At 41.7% G+C, this 26328-nt stretch overlaps 1 protein-coding gene and 1 pseudogene across 4 annotated transcripts in view; one reads left to right on the forward strand and one right to left on the reverse strand.

The window, feature by feature from the left end:
* Sin3a (SIN3 transcription regulator family member A) overlaps window positions 1-26328 on the reverse strand; it is a 79259-nt gene that overhangs the window by 3224 nt on the left and 49707 nt on the right. For all 4 annotated transcript variants that reach the window (XM_087210248.1, XM_087210247.1, XM_087210245.1 and 1 more), the window contains 10 exons: window positions 25832-26042; window positions 25326-25442; window positions 21194-21432; window positions 18926-19109; window positions 17600-18173; window positions 15340-15509; window positions 9689-9862; window positions 6972-7064; window positions 5926-6020; window positions 319-526 (listed from right to left, as the gene is read on the reverse strand). In XM_087210248.1, the coding sequence (XP_087066374.1) occupies window positions 319-526; window positions 5926-6020; window positions 6972-7064; window positions 9689-9862; window positions 15340-15509; window positions 17600-18173; window positions 18926-19109; window positions 21194-21432; window positions 25326-25442; window positions 25832-26042 (2065 nt within the window). The remainder of the gene's footprint in view (window positions 1-318; window positions 527-5925; window positions 6021-6971; window positions 7065-9688; window positions 9863-15339; window positions 15510-17599; window positions 18174-18925; window positions 19110-21193; window positions 21433-25325; window positions 25443-25831; window positions 26043-26328) is intronic.
* On the forward strand, window positions 14039-14386 carry LOC101718011 (protein S100-A10 pseudogene; annotated as a pseudogene).

Below are 26328 nucleotides of genomic sequence, written 5' to 3' on the forward strand. Positions count from 1 at the left end.
CAAGAGGAGGATTTTTTTTTTTTTTTTTTGGTACCGGGGATCGAACTTGGGTCCTTGCGCTTGCACAGCAGGCGGCAAAACCCCTGAGCTAAATCCCCAGCCCAAGGAGGATTTTGAGACAGGGTCTCACTATGGAGCTCAGGCTTGCCTTGAACCCAAGGTGATCCTTCTTCCTCAATGCTGGGATAAAAGGCATGTGCCACCATGCCTGGCAAGAAGATTTTATAAAGGAACAGAAACAATCTCAAAATCCTGGGTTTGTCCTGGCCTTGGCTAGGGAAGCAGACAGGGAGAGAAATTCCTGTGACTGGTTCTCACCTGATGAGCTCGGAGCAAGGCGGTCCTCCGATACATGTAGTCCTCTGACTTGATCACATAGACCATTTTATAGGAATTCAGTTTGAATCTGCACTCCAGCTTATCCAGGCTGTCTACACTCTCCATGGTCTTCTTACTGTTTCCTTCTTTCCCTTCCTTTTCCTGCTGTTCTCGACCACGCTGACACTTCCGAATACGCCGCAGATTCCTACAAAAAGAGAAGCCCCACAGGATGAACGTTTGTCTAGATGATACCCATGACTCTTACCAAATGAGTTTTCCTCATGCTATGCTTTCAGAGAACCTATCATTTATTCATTTTGTGGTACTGGGGACTGAACCCAAGACCTTCGCACTGAGTGTATCCCCAGCCCTTTCTAATTTTTTTTTTTAATTTTGAGACAGGTTCTTGTTAAATTGCCTAGGCTGGGGTCCAACATGCAATTCTCCTAGAATGCCAAGATTACAGGCATGGGCCACCACATCAGGCCCACAATTTTAGTTACACGTATACATACATATGTTTAGGGTTTCATTATTAAAAAAAAAAAAGTAAACTGCAAAGACACAGAATAAAAAGTAGCAATCCTCAACCCTTCCCTACCTCCAATTCTTTAAATGCCATTTGGCTTTGGCAACAGCAGCAGCCACTATTAACAGTGTTGACTTTAAACTTCTAGGCTTCTGTGTATGAATTTATCCACTATAGTTCTGCTTCGGGACTCGATTTTTTAAATGACAAAACAGGATCATACTATGTATTTTATTGTCAACTTTCTACTTACTGTCATTTTTTTTTTTTTCAATTCTCTACATAAATTTGTTTCATTCTCTTTAATTGTTGCAGAGCAACGGGGCCTAAGTGGTTACATTTCTTTCTTTCTTTTTTTTTGGTACCAGGGATCGAACTTGGGTCCTTGCGCTTGTGCAGCAGGTGGCAAAACCACTGAGCTAAATCCCCGGCTAAGTGGTTACATTTCTTAACAGCCCCTATCAATTGGGGTTCCACATCTAAACCACATAACACAGAAAATTATTCGAAAGCCTATTTTAAAAATTCTCCTAAAGACAGTATCTAATTATTGCACAAGAAAAATAATTCACATCAATGGATACAGGAGGGGAGAGGGTAGTATTTGGAGCCTAATACTCTCCAGCAACTGATGTAGAGAGGTTATCAGCTACACAATTATATTGCTTTTCATCCTTTGCTACTGAAACTTACTTCAGCAAATACCTCTGCACACACGATTTCTGTATGACTGCAATTCTTAAGTCCAAGGGCCCTTGGAGAGCTCCAAGTCCATTCCAAGAAGGTCCAAGAAATAAACCTATTTTCATAATGATACTAAAACATTTGCACTTTTCACTGTGCTGGTATTTGCACTGACAATGTAAAAATGTAAGTGAAAAAGCCAGTTTTGCTTAAGAATGTCCTTGATCAAAGAGTAACATTTTAACTGAAATCCTACTACCGTTTGGTTTTCATATTTTTAATATGCTGTGTGATAAAATGGAAACTACACATAAAGCACCCTGTGTATTAAAGTACAATAGGATTCTTGAAGCCAAGTGCTTGAATTGCAGATGAATCATCATTTTTATCTGAAAGAACAATTAAGTAAACTTAAGTCATCCTGGGTACTTGGCATTCTCAAAAAATGAACGAGGGGCCAGAGCCGGGGATTTAACTCAGTGGTTCCACCAGCGCCAAGGACCCAAGTTCGATCCCTGGTACCAAAAAAAAAAAAGAATGAGGGGGCCTGTCACTTGAAAGAAAACCACTGAACATACTTGTTGCCAATAACAGGGTTTGAATTTTCAAGCAAAACTATGCATTTTGGTAAAAATGTGATGGCAGCAACCATAAGCCTAACAGTTCTCCAATACTAAATGATGTGCCTGATGAAATCAGTGTTTAACCGTGTGAGATGGGGAGGGGCAGTGTGAAACACATATCTACTTAGTATACTGTGCCCAAATTAATGAGTAACTTCAAATAACCAATCATGAATGAAAAAAGGATCAATTCAAAGCCCAAGATAAACCAATTTTCACCTAATGGCATATAGCAAGCTCATTAGTATGTGATATTGTAACTAATCTTTAAGAAACCACCCTTGTAGAGTTTTGTCATCAGACTATTCAGTTTCTCAAAGGACAGGAAAATATTTTTCTCCAGCTACACATTTGAGTATGATGAGATTTTCTTTACTTATTTCAACCACAATGCAGCAGATTGAATGCAGAGCAAATATAAGAACTAGCACTTCTATTAAGGCAAACACTAAACAGATTTGCAAAATGGAGAACAATGTCACTTTTCACTAATTTTTTGATTTGAATTAGCTTTTCATTAAAAAGTATTTATGAAAGGCTGGGGATTTAGCTCTGAGGCACCAGTCTGCCTTGCAAGCACAAGGTTCTGAGTTTGATCCCTGGTACCAAAAAAAGAAAAGTATTTATGAGAACATAGTCTAGTATTTTTATTTATTTACTGTTTTTGAGACAGGGTTTCACTATGTAGTTGAGACTGGTCTTAACTCATTATGTAGCCCAGGCTAGCCTTAAACTCACAGCGATCCTCCTGCTGCAGCCTGCCAAGTGCTGGGATTACAGGCATGCGCCACTACACCTGGCAGTATTTATTATTAATTAATTAATTAATTAATTAATTGGTACAGGGAATCAAACTCGGGTCCTTGTGCTTGCGAGGCAGGCAGTGGAACCACTGAGCTAAATCCCCAGCAGTACTGTTATTTTAAAAATAAACATTTTAAACACTTTTCCATTGTGATTTCCAATATGCCAAGTATTACCAGTATAATGTCCATAAACAAAAGTTCTTTGGGATGCTCAAGCCCTAAGAGTATGAGAAGGTGAAAAAGACTGAAAATGTTAGCTATAAGACAGATAGCTGGGTGTGGTGATGCACACCTGAACCCAGCACTTGGGAGGCAGAGGCAGGAGGATCACCGTGAGTTCCAGGCTATCCTGGGCTACATAGTGAGTTCAGGGCCAGCCTGAACTAAAGCATGACCTGTCTCCAAAAAAAAGACAAACTGGAAAAACTGTAAACCAAAGATCTGATTCTTGTGTGTTTATTCTAATTTTGTGTGTAAGAGGATAGAGTTGAGTTAATCTATTTATACTTATAATACATGTCTTTTAAATGAGAAAATGTTATATCTTTTTAGATTTTACATGTAGTTCATGTTTGAAAAAAAACTCTGCTCAGTATTAGTCTGGAGTACACAACTGTTAAAGACATTGAGCACAGTTAATTCTAACACTTGTTTAAATCTGAATGTCACCTGGTTAATTCTTAAACTTCAGTGGAAAAAACTCATGTTCTAGGGGGTATTAATGGGTTCCATTTATTGATTTCTTACTTTTTTTTTTGATACCGGGGATCAAACTCGGGTCCTTGTGCTTACACAGCAGGTGGCGAAACCACTTACTTATTTTTTGAGACAGGGTCTTTCTCTGTAATTTAGGCTGGCCTTGAACTCACAGTGATCCTCCTGCCTCAGCCTCCTGAGTACTGGGATTACAGGTATGAGCCACCATATCTGAATAAAATATTGATTTCTGGGCTGGGGATTTAGCTCAGTGGTTCCACCGCCTGCCTTGCAAGCGCAAGGTCCTGAGTTCAATCCCCAGTACCAAAAAAATAAAATAAAATATTGATTTCAGATGGAAGCATTAACTACTAAATATGGTTAACATATATAGTTTGAATTAATTTGCTTTTATTTGGCAGGGAGTGGGGGGTGTTACATAGAAAAAAATGTGTGGTCAGCCCCATTTGTTAACTGACTATTACATATTCGCTACTGGACCACTGATCAGTTGATTTTATCATTCACTGTATAAATAGCCAATTTTTAAATCCTGAAATGTTTAAGTGATAGTTGCCTAAAGTTAGCAGTTCAGGTTCAGTAGTCTTTACACTTGTATGATACTAAAATGAATGAACATATTGCCTTGCATTGTGAGGCACAGGTGAAGTTGGGAGTCCAGTTTTAGGATTCTACTTCCAAGTAGCTCAGTAATGTGACAATATCTGCTGGCTCAGATTCCATTTCCAAACCTGACTAAAGGGAAACAGTTTTAATATAAAGCATCTCAAAATCTCCTAAAGCTGAATATTGTACAAGTGTTAAATGATTAAAAATAAAGCTGATTTTATGTAAGAGAGAGGAAAAAGGATGAGAAAGGGGACGGGAGAAAGGAACCAAAGTTCTGGGGTGAAAGTTCTATTCATTTCCATGTCCTGTCCCCATAAACTCTACCACAGAGTGTAAATCTATTAAAATGTTTATGGTTGAGAGGAACCTGGAACACGAAACCTGCTGCATGAATCAAGGAGCAAACAATGGCCAGGGCCCTCTCTGCTGTTCCTGGTTCATGGTCTCATGAGGTCTCAGTGTAGTCATACACAAAGAACACCTTTTTTGAATGTAAAGGGCCGGGGATTTAGCTCAGTGGTTCCGCCACCCGCCTCGAAAACGCAAAGACTCCAAGTTCGATCCCCATTACCAAAAAAAATAGAATCTAAGACATGCAATTTCAATTCCAAGATTTTGGAAGAAAGTCACTCTATTTTCTACTTATGAAACTGTTTCTTTTCTGTTTTGGTACTGGGGATCGAACTCGGGACCTTACACTTTCGAGGCAGGCGCTGGAACCACTGAGCTAAATCCCCAGCCTGAAATTGTTTTCATACTCAGAGGATGAGGTGAGTTTTTGTTTGTTTATAGGGGAAATTAAAAATTTTGTGTAGAACAGAGTTACTTATAGCAGCCCTAAGACTGCTGGCTTTTAGAAGTCCTGCTTAGAAGTTTGGCTCCTGGCTAGAGTGGGGGGGATCTTAGATTTTAAGGGACTTTCCATCATTCCCCAAATCATGTAAGTGACTCATTATACTAAACTGTTTATACAAACTATCTGGTTTATGCTAAAAATCTGCTGTTCTTCTGAGTCTGGAATTTTGGTTCATGCCAGAAAGAGGGTGCCTACATGACTAATATTCAATGAAAACTCCTGACTAGGGCCGGGGATTTAGCTCAGTGGTTCCGGCGCGGCGCCTGCCTCGAAAGTGCAAGGACCTGAGTTCGATTTCTGGTACCAAACAAAAAAGAAAAAGAAAATTCCTGACAGCGTGTCCTCAAGAGAACTTCCTTGGTACACAGTATTTCACATACGACTTGTGTGACTCCACAGGGAGAGGACTCTGCCTCAGGCACCTTTTCTCTTTACTGATTTGCTTTTATTTCCTTCTTGCAGTGAATCCTCGTTATAAGTATGACTATGTGCTAAACCTTGCTAATTCTTTCAGTGTATCACTAAGCCTGGAGACTGCAGCATGTCTGCCCAATGCAGCCAAGTTCCTGGGGGTGCACTGTAACTCTCCCCTGCCTGATGAGGGGGCACTATCCAGAAAGCACAAGTTGTAACACCCACACAAACCTGGAACCCAGCATCTTTGGCAGGCAGAACAAATGAGTGGAAATCATGAGAACTAAAAGAACTTTCGAATCACTGACTCTCTACTCTTCAGCCATGCATGAGTGTGTGTGGCAGTGCATGACCCAGTGCACTCACCTCGGGAGAAACACTGGTTTCTGAGCCAGATGCTCACGTAGCTCAGGGGAGGTAGTGTCGGAATTCATGTAGCGTTCCACATAGTCTGACCAGCGCTGGAGGAGGAAATAAAATTGGAAATGGAAAAGGTAATAAAAACAGAACAACACCCTCATCAGTCTAGTAAATACTATGACTAAAATGTCCAAAGTCTATAAAGATCATTATTTTTTCCCTACTGACATGCTTGTTATTGGTATTAAAACACAGATTTTAAATTTCTGTTAGCCAGCAAGATACCAAGTTTTTCTGGATGCTTAATTTATCAGAAATGATAAATGGGTAAAACTGGCAAGTTTTATTTTCCCATAGAGGGTTCTGTTAAAGAACAAAATGTATATAGGCAGGGATTTAGCTCAGCAGCACCGTGCCTGCCTCACAAGCACAAGCTACTGAGTTCGAGCCATGGTACAAAAAAAGAACTAAATGTATAGAAATAAATGTCTAAAAAATGACTAACTTCCACATGAAAATTTGGACTTCTGGTATCTCTTGAAGATGGAGGGAGGTAGGAGGGGAGGAAGAAAGAATGGGAAGGAGGGAGAAGGAAAGATTTGGCAACAAAAGCCAATATTCACATCAAACAGTTTTCCTTATTTATGCCCCAGCCTCATACACATGGCTTGTGCTTCCTGCTTACATCACCTGCCAGACAAACTATTGCTAATCACCACTGTCTGCTTTGGGCTGAGAGAACTCCTGTCTTCATTCAGCCCCATAAAAAGTGAACAAGACACAGAATTACAATGATATGGCCAAAAATGGCTCATTTGTTTCTTACACTAAAGGAAAAAGACAGTAAAGCTGCCAGCCATTGAGATTTCCTCAAGGGAGATCCACACCCTGGCAGCCCTTCCCTTTAGTCAAAGACATGGCTGATAACCTACATGTTAAGTCCCTGACCCTTCAAACAGGCCTAAGAGCTGGGTCTTCTTTAAGATGGAGTACTAGGCAGACTCTCAGGACCAGCTCACTGGCTCTGCACCACACAGGAAACTTGCCCTTACCTCTGCTTCCACAGGGTCATCTGAGTTCTCCTCTTCTGTGTCCAGAAGCTCAATGGTTAGCTGAACTTGGCCTTGGCTCTGAATAAACATAAGCTGCAAGTAACAAGCCAGAGTGTAAACAAACAACATTTCCAAAGTTATAACCTAGCTCAGTGATGGCAAACCTTTTAGAGCTTTCAATGATAAACAGCTGGCTGCAGCACACGTGCCACAGGTTCGCCACCACTGACCTAGTTTCTCAAGCTATGGGAGATAGGGAGGCAATAAAGTTATAACATTTTACTCCAGGGCTAGGATTTAGTTTAGTGGTGCCACTGTCTGCCTTGCAAGAGCAAGGTCCTGAGTTCAATCCTTGGTACCGAAAAGAAAAAATTTTTTTTCACTCCAACTGAAGAGATGAGAAAGATCCTCAAAAGACTGGGAGACTAGTGATAAAAGTAAAATTCCAGGGGCGGGGATTTAGCTCAGTGGTTCTGCCGGGTGCCTCGAAAGTACAAGGACCCGAGTTTGATCCCCGGTACCAAAAAAAAAAAAAAAAAAAAAAAAAAAAAATCCAATCTTGCTAACAGTAAAATGAAATACGTACTTCTTAAACTAAACTTAAGTGTCAATAAGAGTACTTTAAAAAATAAACACTGTGCTGGGTGTAGTGGCTCATGCCTGTAATACCAGCACTTGGGAGGCAGAGGCATGAGGATCATCACAAGTTCCAGGCTAGCCTGGGCTACATAGTGAGTTCAAGGTCAGCCTGAACTGCAAAGAGAGACCCTGTCTCAAAAAAACAAATACTTTGGTCTGGGGAAGTAGCTCAGAGGTATAACGCTTGCCTAGCATGCTGGAGGCTCTGGGTTTAGTCCCCAGAATGGTAAAAAACAAAAAAACATTTTTTAAATTTTATTGTTCATTAGAATGATAGATGCCCTTTCAACTGATAATCCCACTTCTATGAATCAATACAAACATGTTAATAAGCCTAGTGTTTTTCTAAATAGTGTTTAGTGATAATGATACAAAATGTATTTGAAGTTCTTTTTTTTTTTTTGTAAATGCTAGAGAGGTTTTACATTTAATAAAGGTGTGGAAAGAAGCACCCTCTGCGGCGTGGGTCTGGGGCCTGAAGTTCTTGAAATTCTAACTTCTGCTAATATCATTTGTGCAGTTAAAAAAAATTCATTATGTAACAGCAATATGCAATAGAAGCAAATACAAGCCATGTTCTAGGTAGAGCAGTGATGAGTGGTGACTGGCGCAAAGCTCTGGTCTTCTGAGCCCCTGGAGCCTCCAGGCCCTGGCTAGCCTCACAGTTTACTGCACAGAAGACAAATGCCAGTCACATGGAGAAGGACCTGGGCGGAAACCTGAGAATCATTATTTTCTTCTTTAGTTGATGTGAGGAAACACTGCACAGTGTTCTGATTTTGCAAGACCACATCACTGGTCAGCAAGCACACATGCCAGATCAAGTCTGGCTCTCAGTACTCCTTTTTAGAAGCTTGAAAAATTCTCATCTGTTAGTAAATTTTTATTTATTTATCTGTTTTTTGGGGGTTTGTTTTTGAGACAGGGTCTTGCTGTGTAGTTCAGGCTGGCCTTAAACTCACAGCAATCCTCCTGCCTCAGCCTCCCAAATGCTGGGATTACAGGCATGCACCACCACACCTGGCTACTAGTAAAATTAAAAACTTAATGTATATAGCCACTTCCAAAACAGAATAGGGGAGGCCTTCATAGTTGTAGGGATTGAACTCAGGACCTTCGAACTGAGTAACATTCCCAGCCCTTTTTAAATTTTGGGACAGAGGGCCAGGGATTTAGCTCAGTGGTTCCGGCACCTGCCTCACAAGTGCAAGGTCCCGAGTTCGATCCCCAGTACCAAAAAAAAAAAAAAAAAAAAATTTTTGGGACAGAGTCTAAGTCATTAAATTACTTAGGCTGAGCTCAAACTTGGAATCTTCCTGCCTCAGCCTCCCAGAGTGCTGGGATTTAGGCATGTACCACCGTACCTCTTTATAATTAATTTTTTTTTTGGTACCAGCAATCGAACTCGGGACCTTGCACTTTCGAGGCAGGTGGTGACGTCACTGAGCTAAATTCCCCAGCCCCCATATAATTAATTTTAAGAATTACAAAATGTGCTATCCAATATTCACAATAGGCTGCAAATTAACCAATTTCCATAGTGGGTTGGACATGATGGTTTTTTCCAATTATTTGCTTTTATAATTAGCCACTGTAATGGTGAAAATCTGGAAACAATCTAAGCACAAGGACCTGAGTTCAATCCCCGGTACTAAAAACAAACAAACAAACAAACAAACAAATCACAACCAAAGTTCAGAAACGTCATCAGTGATTATTTCTGGGAAAAATTATAAGTAACTTTTTTGGGTTATTCTATTTTTTTTTTTTTAAATAATGACCACAGATTTCATACATAAACACTCTGATAAAAGTTCAGAGAAAAAACAGAAAAAAAAAAAAGTAAACGTAACATTTAATTTTAGAACACAGGAAAGTACCAAAGTAGACCATCCAGAGGAGGCAGCTACTTCCACTTCTCCATGTTCTTTGTGTTTCCTCTGACAAGCCCATCAGAACTCTTAGGAGTTCTGGCACTGGCACCACTTGTCAAAATACACAGCTTTGACTTTTGCTAGAGTCCTAACTAAGGCTTTCACCCTCATGAGTAAGGTCCTATGTCACATAAGCAGTTTCACCTTAAAGCAGTTCTCATCTGACATGAGCTGCTCCGCCTTCCGCTGATATGTGGACTCCAGGAGGCTCCTTGAAGTCTGTGTGTTCAGCTGGCCACCAGTAGCTCCATTGTTGATCTCTGCCAGGTAAAGGTCAGTCACCTGCACACAGATCTCATCACTGACAATATGCTGCAGCTGAAACCAAGCAAAGGCAAGCCCTCAGTGAACAAGAAAACACTTCTCCCTGTCTTCCAGTCACTCAACTCAAAAAGCAAGGTAATTTTTAGAAATTAGTAACACAAAAGCACTGTATTATAATCTTGGAAAATAACCATGTCAAAGTCTTCAACCGTATCCAGTGCTTCATGAGTAAAACTTGCATATCTATTTAAAAGCAAAACCAGGTTTATTAGTCACTTTCCCTTCACTGGGACAAAATACCCAACACTTACAACTTAAAGGAGAGGTTTATTTTGGCTCACAGTGTCAGTGAGTTCAGTCCATAGTTGGCTGGCTCCAATGCAGAAACAGCATGGCAGAAGAGCATGGTAGCGGAAAGTTGCACAATCCATGGCAGCCAGGAAGCAGAGAGAGAGAGAAGGAAGGAGCCGGGAACAAGAATACACCCTTCTAGGTCACACCCCGAGTAATCCACTTCCGGCCAGGCTCCACCTCCTAACAGCACATTTAGCTATTGAACCCATCAACAGATGAATCCACTGATGAGTATAGCACCCCCATAATCCACTCACTTTTCAAAAGCCTCACCTCTGAACAGATGAGACTTCTGGGGGACATTTTAGACTTAAATCGTAACACCAGGGCAGGGGCGTACCTCAGTAGTAGAGCACTTGCCTAGCATGTTCAGGGCCCCGGGTTTGATCACCAGCACCAAAAAAGTAAAATAAACTCTAAGGATCTTTAAAACTTTTTCCATGGTTTATCTTTTATGGCATTTTAAAATGATTTACAATTTGCTTTCACACATATTCTTATTTGACCTTTACAACTCCCTGGGAAGCAGGCTGTAAAGAGGATACCCTGTTATGAGACAAATGTACATATTAGATGAGAAAACTGTGAGCTAGCACAACGAAGAGGCTTAGAGAACCATGAAAATAAAACCCATGTCTTATCTCCCAGCCCTCATGTAAAACCTGAAGCTCAGTGGGTATTTAGGAAATAGTGACTGAATTAACTGCCAGGATATTCAGCTGAAAGAGCAGAGTTGGGATTCACAGCTATGCTCCCTGAGCCAGTATTCTTACCAGACACACCATTAAAATTTCTACATTTGATAGCAAGTAGTAGTACTTAAATTGCACATGTTTTGCATTCTTTTTCGTGCTGGGGATCAAACTCAGGGCCTTACACATGTTAGGCACGCACTTTCCACTAGTTATCAGCCCACTATTTCTATTTTGAAATAAAAATTCTCAAGGGAAACTTTACTCATCAAGTAGAAGTGAAAAATAGATGAGAAGAAAACAAAATGTTAATTTTAGTATCAATCCATCTATTTTACTTTGAAATTCTCATAACCACTAAGCCACTCTTTTTTTTTTTTTATATCAGGGATCGAACTCAGGACCTTGTGCTTGTGAGGCAGACGTGGTACCACTGAGCTAACTCCCCTAAGCCACTCACTCTATTTTTAAGGTACTTTTTAAAGAAGTGTTACTAATTAGTTTTAAAACATTAGACAGTATTAAATTTCATATATATATAGGGCCGGGGAATTAGCTGAGTGGTTTCGCCATCTTTTGCGCAAGTGCAAGGACTAGAGTTCTATCCCCCATACAAAAAAATAAAACAAACACACACACACACACACACACACAACACACAAGTATGTATGTAGCTAACTGCACAGAGGGCAAGTCAGAAGGGTGAGTAATTTGAGGATAGTAGAAAGGGCAGTAACTCCAACTATTGCAAACTGTTACGTGAATTAAAATCAGCCTATAAGGGATTTAGATACCACCATTAAAATAATGCTTATTGTGAGATGATGATGTAGAATACAGTAAACAAGAAAGAAAGCTGGATGAAAAAGGATATCTGAAGCATGCTATCTATCACATAGATGCTTCTCCTGATCTGTACTCTTATCAAAGTAGGCTGTGTTACTTACTCCCTACCTACATCCACGCTCTATCCACATCCACTTTCTGGCTAACTGGCCTTTCCTTAAATCTTTTCTAAGAGTGGAACTACAAATCCAGAAACATGCAGCAGCTCTCCCACTTCAAAGGCTGGTCAGATTCTCTCTCATGGTAATGTGAAACGACACCAAGAATGTTTGGCAGATTTCTTTCCCAGAGGAACATCTGTATGGACAAGCTGGATACCGCTGGGGCCAGAGGCACTGTCTTGGCAAACCACTTACCAGAGGACTGGAGAAGCCTGGAGCACATGGTGACTGTCCAGCTGCAAGGAGCACAAGAATGGAGCAGATGGACAGCAAGAAGGGGTGGCAGAAGAGAAGGAAGCCCTGTCCAGCCCTTACATGGTACAGCCATCCTCTGAGTTCTGTACTTAGTGTCTGTACAACTGCCTATTGATACAATGAATTCCTCTCCAGCAAGCCTAGAAAAGGTTGGATAAGTATGTATGGCTCGACTGACCTCTTTTTTTTTTTTTTGGTACCAGGGATTGAACTCAGGACCCTCCACTTGAGAGGCATGCTAAATCCCCAGCCTTGACTGTGAAACATAGCTCTATTTCCAGTTATCAGTGAACTAAGGGAAACACCAAGTGATGAAGAGTGAAAGAAGAGATGCTTCCAATTGAGGAATTAAGATGAGAAGCTTGAACTTGTCTCTAAACTCACTGATCTGGAGTATTCTGTACCAGGTGTGGTGCTACACACCTGTGATCCCAGCATTTAGGAGGCTGAAGCAGGAGGATTGCAGTAATTTCAAGGCCAGCCTGAACTGCACAGCAAGATCTTGTCACAAAACTCACTGACCTAGGGTATTGTGGAGAAAACCTTTTACACACTTGATCTTTAGCCAAAAGACCGAGAAGTGATGAGAAAACCTTTTCCATAAAAAAGTGATTGAGGATCAGGGATTTAGCTCTGTGGCACTGCACCTGCCTCAAAAGCACAGGGTCCTGAGTTGAATCCCTGGTAGCCACCCCCCCAACCAAGTGATTGAGAGTACGCGTTACTGACTCAAGACCACAACCAGAAGCTTCTAGTAAAAGGACTAATTGTGCCTATTGTTTCAAAAACTAACCCAGGCTTATAAAAAGTAAATAATAAAAATAAAAACCTACTGGTTTTATTAGCTTTTTTTTTTTTTTGGTACCGAGGATCAAACTCAGGACCTTGGGCTTGCAAGGCAGGCTGTGGCATCACTGAGCTAAATCCCCGGCCCGGTTTTATTAGCTTTTTAAAAAGTGTTTATACTGGTGGAATGAAAGACTTTATTCTTGGTTGTACCGATACCAAACTCATAAGCAGAAACAGCAGCACAGGGTAAATGGAATCAGCATTTTATATAAAATTAGAGGATTGGGGCTGGGGTTATAGCTCAGTGGTACCTCACCTGCCTGGCCAAGTGCAAGGTCCTGAGTTCAATCCCTGGTACCAGAAAAAAAATAAAATAAAAAAATAAAATTAGAGAATTAACAGGATTTCTCTCTCAGAAATTGTGAGCAGGGGCTGGAGATTTAGCTCAGTGGTGCTACGACAGCCTCACAAGTACAAGGTCCTGAGTTTGATCCCAAGTACCCCACCCCCTCACAAGAACTTGTGAGCAGAGGTGACTGTGTCTGTATGATGATTTTGGCCACCATATGGGAAGGTCCAGCAGCTTTTTTGATTTTCAGGAAGAAGCTGATTGCTAGATCTCTAAGAGCTAAGATCCAGTTATTTAGAGTGCTCTGCTCCAACCTTGGATGGGCAGGCAGGGAGGTACACATCCTTCCAAAAACAAGGTAAGATGGGTGTAGTGGTACACACCTGTAATCCCAACACTTGGGAGGCTGAGACAGGAGGAATACCATGAGTTTGAAGATAGCCTGGCTCCACAGTGAGTTCAAGGCCAGCCTGAACTACACAGCGAGAACTAAACTCAAAAAACGGCCCCAAACAAAAAGACCCCCCCCCGCAAACAAGGCAAAGTACTAATACTTTGCAAAGGATTCAACATTTTATTTCAAGAGAAAACTGAACAACAAGCTTTTTCCTTCTACAGCAGTTACGTGGCCTCTAGAACAAGAATTTATTTTTTTTATTTTTGGTACCAGGGATCGAACTCGGGTTTTTGAGCTTGCGTAGCAGGCGGCAAAACCACTGAGCTAAATCCCCAGCCCAAGAATTTATTTAAGAATTTATTTTTTGGTGCACTCCCCACTGCCACCCGCAGCCCGAGATCCCCGGTTTCGACAGACTTCACCAAAATGCCATCCCAAATGGAACACGCCATGGAAACCATGATGTTTACATTTCACAAATTTGCCGGGGACAAAGGCTACTTAACGAAGGAGGACCTAAGAGTACTCATGGAAAAGGAGTTCCCTGGGTTTTTAGAAAATCAAAAAGATCCTCTGGCTGTGGACAAAATCATGAAAGACCTGGACCAGTGCCAAGACGGCAAAGTGGGCTTCCAGAGCTTCTTTTCACTAATCGCATGCCTCACCATTGTGTGCAATGATTATTTTGTAGTGCACATGAAACAGAAGGGAAAGAAGTAGGCAGAATTAACATTTACTCCTGCCCAGATGAGAGTTCTCCCAAAGGGCCACTTACGGAATCTGCCCCTCAGTTTCCCCATGTATAAAGATTTCATGAGCAGATCAGGACCCTTAGAAAATATACAAATAACATCCAGCTCTCATTGGACAAGCAGAGAAAGGAAAGTTAGTTAAATGCTAGATAAGCTTTTGATTTTTATATTGTTTGCATCTTCTTGCCCTCAATAAATAAAGTCTTCAAAAAAAAAAAAAGTATTTTTTGTTGTGTTTTTATTTTATCAAAATTATGTATTCATAGGCCGTGGATTTAGCTCAGTGGTGCCACTGCCTGCCTTGCAAGCGCAAGGACCAGAGTTTGATCCCTGGTACCAAAAAAAAAAAAAAAAAATTTATGTACTCATAGATTCTAAGATCAGAACTCAAGGCTAAGGAATAGAAATCATAGCAGTCTGTTTTAAGCTATTTGTTATAAAGACATCATTGTTGTAAAGAATCACATGTTTAGAAGATACCCAGGAACAAAACACCAAACCTAACTGCAAACCTAACTCAAGAGGGAACCTCAGATACGTGAGGTAAGCAAAGTACTGTAAAAGATGAAAACTTACACGAAAACCTTCCCTAGTAAAAAGAACTTCAAATTTTCAGTGATGCATTTACACAGAATCATGAGCATCTATAGAGAAGATGAGGCAATGCCTGCTCCTCACAGACAAGCTATGGGATGGGCTAGGTAGGTGCCAGGAGGGCAGGGTGCTTTCTACAGGTAGCCAGCAAGCAAGGGCCCGAGGGGGGCTCACGGTAGCTCAAGAGCACACTGAGCAGCAGAGGAGCCACTGCAGTGGCCGGAACGACCACTCTGTTAACAGGAGAAGTCACACTGCACCTTAACCTTCCCCTTCCCCACAGAAATGGTGCCTTTGCTCCAGTTCTTCTGTCACCAACACTACCCTCCACTGTGTCCTCACCTGTCTGACGATGCTCTGGATCAGTTTGTCCATGGTGAAGGCAATGTAGGCATGAATGGTGAACATCTCTCTCAGAGAATCCTCATACTGTGATGAGTCTATGTTGCCATCAAGCAGGCTCCGCACCATGTCCAGGAAAGCTGGGTAATAATCTTCCACGTCAACATCCACTGTGGGAAAGATGGGACAGGTGAAGTTTCAGCCTTATAAGAAAAGCTCAGGTGCCACATGCCTCGCAAGCACAAGGTTCCAAGTTTGATCCCCAGTACCAAAAAAAAAAAAAAAGATCAGGGATGAAGAACAAGGCAAATCCCACAGCTAGCCTCTAGTGTCTGAAGGACAAAACTAGCTACCCAGACCATGTCCAAGCAGCCCCCTGCAGACAGAGCTGAAACCTGACAGATGGGATCAGTCACAAGGTCATCTATCCTGAGAGTGGCTTGGCAACTCTGCCCATGTGAGAAAGAAACCCAAAAGCAGTGCCAGGCTCTGCATGATGGGTGCACTGAACACCCCAGGAAGAAGGCCCCTTCCAAGTGGCAGGCTCTCAGCCTGCATGAGCCCATCCCTCCCGGGGTCACTTGCTCATAGTGCTATTTCAATGAATCATGGTGTGTAGAGAAGGGCAGGCACAGCTGTATAATAGCACTGGGAAGTCACTCAGGAACATAAGAATAAGAGTGCAAAATTAAATTCTCTATGAATAATGAAGTAATCTACATTTGTCAAAGTCATTTTGTTTAAAAATGGATTTGCAACATTGTACTTCACAAATTGCATTAAATGATCTGTACTTACTGTACATAAATCATTTCATCCGCCAGCAAGGAAGAATCTTATTAAAGAAACATGTGGCAATCAGCAGAGGGTATAAGGACTGGGGAAGAGGCATCTTTAGCTGACTAACATAAGACCCATCTATGTGAAGCGTGAAAACTAACCTCTAGTGTGAGAAATCAAGATAGTAGCACAAAGAGGCTACTGGGGTCTTGGTTGTGTTCTTTCCTGATCTTTCTTGAACACAACAGTATTCACTGTGGAAAAATTCCTAAAGTTCATGATTCTCATTTGTATTTTTTTCTGTATATGTGCTGAGCCTCAATAAAAAGTTGACAAACATGAAAAAAATTACAAAAAGGGGCGGGGACTGAGCTCGGTGCTGCCGCCTGTCTTGCAAGCACAAGATCCTGAGTTCAATCCCTGGTACCAAAAAAAAATTATAAAAAGAAAACTTCATTAATTGGCCACCTGTTTAGTTAGCATTTATATAGCAGAAAAATGGCTAAGAGCAAAACTGAGTCTATCCATTTATCTGAATTGTGATGGAATTATTACAGACAGGCAAAACAGGACAATAGTTCTTTAAAATGAACAGCTGCCTTGAGTTAGTCACAGTATATCACCTATTTGAGCCTACAGAATGGACATGCACAAGGACTCTGTAATATGCAGCGGCTATGAAAAATGCCTTTATGCCAGAATAAAGAATAAAGAGCAGTCCAAACCATAGATGTGTACATACAAGCTCTGGCCAGTGTGAGAGCTGGCACCGCCACTTAAGAGGGAAACTGTGCAAGCTCATACCAGGTAAGTCAATAGTCAATGCCAGGATTAGATCATTTCTGTCTCTAACTTTTTTCAGTTCAGGCTGGCCTTGAACTCAAGCAAGATTGCTCCTTCCTCAGCCTCTTGAGGGCTGGGATTACAGGTGTGCATTGCCAGAGTCAGCTTTTGTCTCTAACTTCTACCAAAGTAGAAAGAATCACTATGCTTAGGTCCAAAATTTGTCTCTTTCAAGTCATGATTGATCAAGAAAAAGGCTTTTAGAATTCTGATTATCTTAGGCATGAATAAGTAGGAATGTATGTTCTTGTCATGGAGTGGGAAAGGACTGCTACATTTTAGTCTCTGTCCTTTGAAACACTGGGCAATAACTCAAGAAATCTGACACTTGGGCAACCGATTCCCTACCCCTGGTATGTCCACAGCACTAACCACTGCCTAAGCATCCATGTCCCAAGCACTACACAGCATCCTACACATTTATTTCCTACTTCCCTCAGAAACCCTGTAAGGTAACAATTAGCTCATGCATTTTACAACCAAACAGGGTCACAGTGTTTAAGTAAGGTCAGGAAATAAGAAAGTAGCAGAGCCAAGATCTGAATCCTTGCTCATATCCAAGGCAGTCCTCCCCACCCCCCAGCCCTGAGGTCTCTAGCCTACATGTGCTCCTCACACCCACAGTCTCAGCACTCACTAGGCTCCTTGAGACGAAGCTGGATGGCAGGACTATCACTCTTGTCTCGCTTTATGCCTAGCACCTCTCGTTCCCATTCTCTCTCTCGATTTTCCTCCTCAATTTGCCGTTCAGCTTGGGAACAAATCCGTAGCAGCCTCAAGCACAGAATCTGGTGCAGTCGCATAAAGATATACCAGTTGTTATTGACATAGAAGAGGTTGTACACTTCATCCATCCCCCTTAATTTCTGAGCTGCTGTGTTACTGAACAGGAGCTTGGACTTCGGAGGGCTGCCCCCAACACCATTGTGCTTCTTGGCTGCCCCTGTGGTTTCCTCTACATCCATCTCTTCTTCTTCTTCTTCCTCCACATCTGAGAGGTCACCTCTCTGAGCAAACAGCAGATCTGGAATGAAATGATGCATGATCTGCTTGATTTTATACTTGTCCTCCTTCTGAATGCCTGTCTGCCTCTTCACATGATGGATAATCAGAGCGGCGGCATCTTCCAAGATCTGCTTGTCTTCATACGCCAGTGACAGGTGTGGGCCAACAGGGACACCAGCATTCTCTTCTGTAGCCTGCTCTTGCCTCTGACAGGAGACACAAAAGTATTCCCTGAATGTTAATAGCAGCAACAAACCTGAACCACACCAGTTATTAACTGCAGTGGCTGCTCAACCCAAAACATAGGAACTGACCTTAACAAGAATATTTGTGCCTCTCCCAGAAACAGGTAGATGAAAAAACACTGGTACCTTACAGACTTCGGGGTTTTTTTTCTTTTTTTGGTACCAGGGATTGAACTCGGGACCTTGTGCTTGCAAGGCAGGCAGCAGAACCACTGAGCTAAATCCCTGGCCCGAGACTCTGATGACATATAGGGACAATGGGACAGAAATGAAATTATCTTTTAAAATTCTGGAATAGTATTTATAGAAGATATGATACAAGGTCTGGGGGTATGGAAGGTGACAAAGTACAGCACTGACAAAAAGAATCCCGGGATTGCTGCTAAATTTTTAAGTTATGGTAAGCTGAAATGTTCCACACAAATACAACGAACTGCTTTAGGGAATTAGATGGTGGGAGAAGTGGGAGGAGAGGTGGGAGGTGTAAACTGAAACTGGGATGAGAAATTAGGGAATTAAGATAGGGTAAGCAGAGTAGGCTTAGGTTTGAAATGGTAGGATCAGGAATATAAAATGTTGTGACAGTCTTGAGCAAGAATCAGCACATCTTGGAGGGACTCAATTTCTTCTAACGAAGAATTTCAAGGAACCAACGCTATGCTGAGTGTAAAGACTGGCATTTTCACATAAGTAACTGCCCCCTGCCAGCTCACCTCATCATAGATACTTTCAATCTCATTGAGTAAGCTCTTTGACCTCAGGACCTTCGTGTCATTCTGTTTAAAGTTGATGCCCTGGTGGTCTAGAGACTTCAGGTAGTATTTCTCATTTTGTTCTCGCCACACCTTGTTAAATCCTCTTTGAGCTTCTCGCCACTCTTCCTCTTTCATCTTCAACCTAGCAGGGTGGGGAGGAGAGCAGAAACAAAAACACATAGGAATTCAAAGAGTTTAGAAATGGAAAACATGTCAGACTTACTTTACCTCAAAAGTGAAAGAGGGGCTGGGAATTTAGCTCAGTGGCGCCCGCGCCTGCCTTGCAAACACGAGGTCCTGAGTTTGATCCCCCATACCAAAAAAAAAAAAGGCAAAAGATCTGTAAGGTCTATTGTGATTTTGGCAACTTGAGATAAATGTTACCAGTCTCAAACTTTTCTATAAAGGGAAAATACTCATTTGGGACTTATATGGGGGAGCAGGGGAAAACGTGTCCTAAAGTCAGAAATCTCTCTTAGCATAATTAGTTCTCAGAGAGAATCTCAGGGTCTGGAGATGTAGCTGAGTGGTAGAGTGGTAGAGTCTTCCATGGAAGAGGCCTTAGGTTCAATTCCAAAGTACCTACACACAATTTTTTTCTATTTTTGTTGAAGAAACAAGAAAAGCACTCTACAGCATACCCTTGGGATATCAGTAAGTTCTTTTTGGTACCGGGGATCAAACTTAGGTCCTTGCACTTGCAAGGCAGGTGGTGGAACCACTGAGCTAAATCCCCAGCCCTCAGTAAGTATTCTTTGAAAAGAGGGTCTTCTTCCTTTGCTACCAAACATAAATCTGTTTCTCTGCTGCACAACTCTCAGAACATTTGCTGTGCTGATGGCAATGCAAAGTCTAAGAGAGAGGAGAATGGGCACAAGATCGTTGCTTTGGAAAGTCTGCGAAGCTCTGATCAGAATCGCTGATTCTCCAGGAGAGGAGAATAAAAACCAAAAGCAGCAGCACAAGTAAATTCACCAGATGAATTGCTGCTGTGACAGGAAGAGGAAGCAGCACTGATCTCTGCTAGCTCCAGAGGGCTACCGTGGGGGATGTGAAAGTAGATATCAGGGCTCAGCCTTGTCTCCCATCTTCCACATGACATAAGTCTGACAGGCATGCATGTTACCTGAAGTAGTGTTTTTCGTTGTTGCTGTTTGTGGTACTAGGATTGATTCCAAGGTCTTTACACTGAGCTAACTTCCCAGCCCTTTTTATTTTTTATTCTGAGACAGAGTCTCACTAAGTCCCTAAGCTGCATAGGACGGACTCAAACTTGTAATCCTCCTGCCTCAGCCTCCCATAGTGCTAGAATTACAGTTATTTGCCCTCATGCCCAGTCGAAAGAAGATATTCTTGGTAAACATGGCAAATTAAATCTTTTTTATAATGATCATGTATTAAATTTTTAAAAGACAAAGAGTGGTTTTTCCTACAAAGAAAAAAAAAGCAAAAGAGGGCCAGGAATTTAGCTCAGTGGTTCTGCTGCCTGCCTTACAAGCGCAAGGTCCTGAGTTTGATCCCCAGTACCAAAAAAAAAAAAAAAAAAAGCAAAAAATAAAACTCAACATTTTGGTGCATGCCTGTAATCCCTTCTACTCAAGAGGCTGAGTGAGGCAGGAGGACCACCAAGCGCAAGTCCAACCTGGGCAACATAATGAGATCCTGTCACAAATTTTTTTAAAAAAGGGTGGGGATGGAGTTCAACACTAGAGAACCTTCCAAGCATGTGTGAGGCACTGGGTTCATTCCCCAATATTGCGAACAAATATAAGAAAATAAATAAAATGTTAACAATAATTAGTACTCAGCAACAGGACCATGGGTGGTTATTTTCCTCTTTGCTACAGTGCTATGCACCTGTAGTCCCAGCTTCTTGGAAGGCTGAAGCACAAGAATTGCTTGAGCCCAGGAGTCCAAGGCCAGCATCAGCAACACAACAAGATCCCCTCTTCAAAATAATTAAAAACTGTCAATTCTTTTTTTTTTTTTTTTGGTACCAGGGATTGAACTTAGGACCTTGCGCTTTCGAGGCAGGCGCCGGAACCACTGAGCTAAATCCCCGGCCCTCAAAATAATTAAAAATTAAAACTCTCTCAAATGTACACACAAAGCACTACACTATAATATTCAAGGTTTCTTCTCTAATACTGGGTACACAGAACAGAAAGTCCAGGACCCCCAGCCTTTGTGAAGCGCACTGAGCACGGCAGGCACACTGCTTGGTACCTCTTGAGGACAATTGGAACAGCAATGGAGGGGTTCTTCCTCAGTCCATCTATGATGTCTGCTGCCTTGTCAGCGTATATCCTCTGCAGCGCCTTCCGATGGATGACTTCCGACGTGCCCCCAAGGGTGTTATCCAAGCGGAATTTGGCTTGTTCCTCAGCAGACAAGCGGGAAAGTTTTTTCTGTATTGCTTCTAGAACCCGGATGGTTGCCAGATTGGTCTCCAAAACTACATCAAGCTAAAGACAGGACAAAGAATGGTGCTTAGGACCCAAATTAGAAGAGAAAAGCAGGCAGGAGAATAAAGGAGGAAGTCAAACTCCCCTGGGCTGAAAGTCTGGCTCTACCATGCTGCTAGTCATGTAAGACTCATTCCTGACTGTTAAGATATGGATAACAGCATCTACCATTCTCCTAAGGCTGTTTTCTGAGTTCAAATGATATGATCCACAGTGTTTAGCACAATGCCTGCCAGCTAAGAAACATCCAATAAAGATGGAATAGCAGTTGTCACCCTGTCACCACCAGCACAGTATACTCTGTTGTGGGTTGCTGACTAGACAGAGGGACCAAACAGGAAGCTATTTCAGTCCTATTTTTTTCCCCTGAATTTTCCTAAATATCCATGATTTGTTACAAGCAGTAATAATTAAAACCTTTTTGGGGCATGGTGGTGCATGCATGTAGTCCCAGCACTATAGAGGCTGAGGTAGGAGGGCTGCAAGTCTGAGGCCAGGGTGGATTACATAGTAAGATGCTGTCTCAAAAAAAAGAACAAAAAAAAATCCTAAAAGATGAATCAATAGTAGCTTTGTTGGGTCAGGGATTTAGCTCAGTGGTTCCACCACCTGCCTCCACAAGCGCAAGGACCTGAACCAAAAAAAAAAAAAAAAAAAAAAAGTAGCTCTGCTGCACTGAGCTACAAATGGTAATAAAAAATACGATGTTTAAATTATTATTTTAAAATTTATTACAATAAAAGACATTTCCATTAACCCCCCTCAAAATACTACCCACCCCTCACTTTGAACACACTTATCCCTCATTCTTGCCACTTTCTGAAGAGTTCTGGAAGTCCTCTTTCCTGTCTTAATGAGGTGTGGTCAAAAATAGGTGAGCAGGGGCCAGGGATTTAGCTCAGTGGTTCTGCCACCTGCCCTGCAAGCACAAGGGGATACAAGTTCGATCCCCAGTACCAAAAACAAAACAAAACAAAAACAAACAAACAAACAAAAAGGTGACTACTTCTGCTGAATGCCACGCAATGGAAAGGCAGCCTTGTAAAAACATGACGGGACACCTTCATCTGCCTTATTCACTAGATATGGTACTGTTCGAGTTCTGGCTCTTCCCCAAAGTCAAAATAACCATGAAAGGGAAACATTTTGAACAGATTCAGGACATCCAGGCAGCCAAAACACTACAACTAAAGATACTCATGAAAGAGAACTTCCAGAACCACTTCAGAAGGCAGCAAGAATGATGAGATAAGTGTATTTGAAGTGAGAAGGAGGACTTTTAGAGGGACTAATGGCAATGAATATTTTATTATAGTAAATGTTTTAATTTAAACACTATATTTTTTTATCACACCTCAGACATTCCCAGACCATTTCTAACTTTTTCTTTTGTCTCATAAAGTTGCCCAGACTGGTCTTGAACTTTTAATCCTCCTGCCTTAGTCTCCCAGAATACTAGGATTACAGCTGTGCACCACCATGACAAGCTGAGAGGAAGCTTTTTAGTGTAGCTTGAAATAAATATTCAATGATTGTTTTACATCTAGTAGTAACGAACACATTGAACATAAATGATTATCATTTCTGAAGTTTAGAGTTGTATGGATGCATTAATATTTGAGTTCTTACTGAACTGGTTAAAGACATGACAGGCAACCTTTGAATATATTCTTCTTAAACACAAGATTCTCTAAATGAAAAACAAAAACTTAGCAGTCTCACGGGCCTACACCTAAACACGTGAAGTATTTCCTAAGTTTTTTTGGGGGGGCGGGGGGGGGACTGTGCTAGATACTGGACAAATAACAGACTGAACTGCTTGGCTTTCAGATGACTGGATGGGGTCATGTGACTAGTTCTGGCAAAGTGAGGTCAGATAGATCTGTTTATTACTTCTGTGCTGGAGTGTTTAAGGGTAGGAGATCCTGCTGAGCACTCCTGCTTCTAGAGACAATATTTGAGATAGGAACACTCTGACAGCCTGGGGGTTCCCAAGTTACTCTGATGAGCAAACTCCCTTGCTAAACACCAATGCACAGGGCAGGGATTTAGCTCAGTGGCACCATGCCTGCCTCCCAAGCGCAAGCTACTGAATTCGATCCCCAGTACTGAGAAACAAACAAACAAACACCAATGCACCATGTAGCATGATCAAGAAGCAAATCACCAGGCCAGGAATTTAGCTCAGTGGTTCCGACACCTGCCTCACAAACGCAAGGACCCGAGAAAAAAAAAAAGGAATTTAGGGCCGGGGATTTAGCTCAGTGGTTTCACAGCCTGCTGCACAAGCGCAAGGACTGGAGTTCAATCCCCGGTACCAAAAAAAAAAAAAGAAGTAAATCACCGAGATCTGGGAGTTTTCTGTACTGTAGCATTTCTAACCCAGGAGCTCCTTCAAACTAGCCTGTCTAGCCAAGTCCTAAGCACACAAAACCACCTCACTCCTTTTGCCTTATCTGTAGGCACAGAAGGAAAATGAGGTTGTTCCCTCTTATTTTTAGGCATACAAGTTGAGAAAGAATAGGAACTTCTAACCTATTACCTAACATTGCTAACATAGGTAAAAAAGAAATGCTTTCTTTAAATTGATGAAACTCCCCATTGAAGTTAATGTGTATCATGATTTTGTTTTCTGCAGACAACTGAAACTGCTCATAAATGCTGGAAGCAAAGATGGCCAACCATGTGCCTGTGACCAGGCAGCATTTGGCTCTTCATTCAGAACACAAAGGCGGGCCAGGGATTTAGCTCAGTGGTTTCTTCGCCTGTTGCGCAAGCACAAGGGCCCGAGTTCAATCCCCAGTACCAAGAAACCCCCCCAAAAAAAACAGAACACAAAGGAAACAGCTGAAGCAAGTCTGATGGGGGAAACTGGCAGAAACCTAACCAGTGTGGATAAAAGAGTAAGTCACATGCCAATCTACATGAATAAGCAAAATCAGCCAATTCAATAAATATATTAAATCAGATATATTTAATTTCAGCTCTGTAGACATACTTCTCCTTTGGAGATGGTGTATCAGTGAACTAAATTTCCGAACACTGGAGGATTTTGAGCCCACTTTCAGTAGTTCCTCTTCTGATATATGGGCCCTCCATCTGCTCATTCATACACTCCAGTTCTTCCAACTACTTCAAAATGAAGTCCTAATTTAACTTTCTTTGAGGAGAAGCCAAACCAGTACCAGAAAAATAAGAAAAAAAATTCCAGTTCTCACAGCAGAGATGGTTGCTTACCAAATCAAGAACTCAGTAACACAGACACCTAAAATCATTTAAAAGCAGCCTAAAGCCAGGCATGGTGGCACACACCTGTAATCCCAGTATGTGGGAGGCTGAGGCAGGAGGACTGCTCTGAGTTTGAGGCCAGCCTGGGCTATATAGTAAGTTCAAGGACAGCCTGAACTACACAGCAAGACCCTGTCTAAAAACAAAAAAGAGCCTTGGGCCGGGGGTTTGGCTCAGTGGTTCCGCCACCTGCTTCGCAAGTGCAAGGTCCCAAGTTCGATGCCCGGTACTAAAAAAAAAAAAAAAAAGCCTCAAGAAAGCCCTTACAGGCCTTAAGATATTATTTTACTGACCTACACTGTGTAAAATACAATAATCTTTAAAATATAAATGCAAATCAAAACAAATGGATTGTTGTTCACTCATCAATGGACCATTTCAAGGTTAAAGTGGCTTAGGTAACTCACATTTGCCATATTTTACTAGTATTACTTAACAAATCCATAAGGGATAGTAAATGCTGCAACAAACATTTACCACAGAAGAATGTGAGCCTTTGGCTCTTTTCTTGTTCAACAAGCCAAGCCTCACAGACTGTATGTAAGATGCTCTTTCATTCAGCACCTCCCATTTCTCCATACTTCAAATGATAAAGTGGCGTGTACCTCAAAGCGTTCATCTTCGCAACGATAAATATGTTCTTCATACTGAGTCTTCTTGGAACTAACAAATGTGGAATCCTCTGACCATGATGGGAAGGAAACCCAGGTGTCATTCAAAACCTGTGGGTGGAAACACAGACTGTAACAAAAGTCTAAAAAAGCAGTCTGGTGATGAAGCATTCTAAAAAAAAAAGATAGATAAAACTCTACGGAGGGAAAGAAACAGCATGATTTCATAAACTCCACCATTAGCAAGTTTACTAGTAAGGTGAACATTCTGAATCTAAGTGCAAAACCTTTTTTTTGTTTGTTTGGTACCAGGGAATGAACTCAGGACTTTGCACTTGTAAGGCAGGTGGTGGCACCACTGAGCTAAATCCCTGGCCCAAAACCTTTTTGTTTTTAACAAGGACAGAGAGGTTCTTAATTTTGTCATTCATATAAATTTTCTAAACCCATCACCACCACTTCCTCCAGGAGAACACTGTGGATCTAGGGCTGTAGCTTACCTCTTTACAGAGTGGAGTCCGTCCTGTACACTTGGGCTGCTGGTAACTCTTGGGCAGGGCTCGATAGCTGGAGCCCAGCCTTTTACAAGAGGCGTAATCTATCTCCATGGCAATGCCCTCTGTGGCTCGTTCCTTTGGAAAGGTTTCCAAATGCACAGACTCCTTATAGCCCAGAAAGTTTTTAAACCAATTAAACAATTCAGGGAATTTCCTGGAGAATTAATCAAAAACTCGTAAGTCATCAGAGATGAAGAATACAGTTATCCTGAGGTATACCTACCATCACTCAGTGTTGAGTTACAACTCTATGACCAAGAACAAATTCCAAGGACAGCGATCTCCTACCTAAGAAGCAAGGCTTCTAAGCATTTGGATCCCCTTTCCTTAGAGAACGTTCCCAGATCAGTAAAGGTGCTGATGGAAGAGCACTGAAACTATAGTAGACAATAACCAAACAGTCATTCATTCTTTTGACCAAGAATGTGGCTTCAGTGTTC

Source organism: Heterocephalus glaber, unplaced genomic scaffold (genome assembly GCF_053883595.1).
Source record: "Heterocephalus glaber isolate CG9 unplaced genomic scaffold, H.glaber_assembly_v1.0 deba00001140, whole genome shotgun sequence".
Taxonomy (NCBI): Eukaryota; Metazoa; Chordata; class Mammalia; order Rodentia; family Bathyergidae; genus Heterocephalus; species Heterocephalus glaber.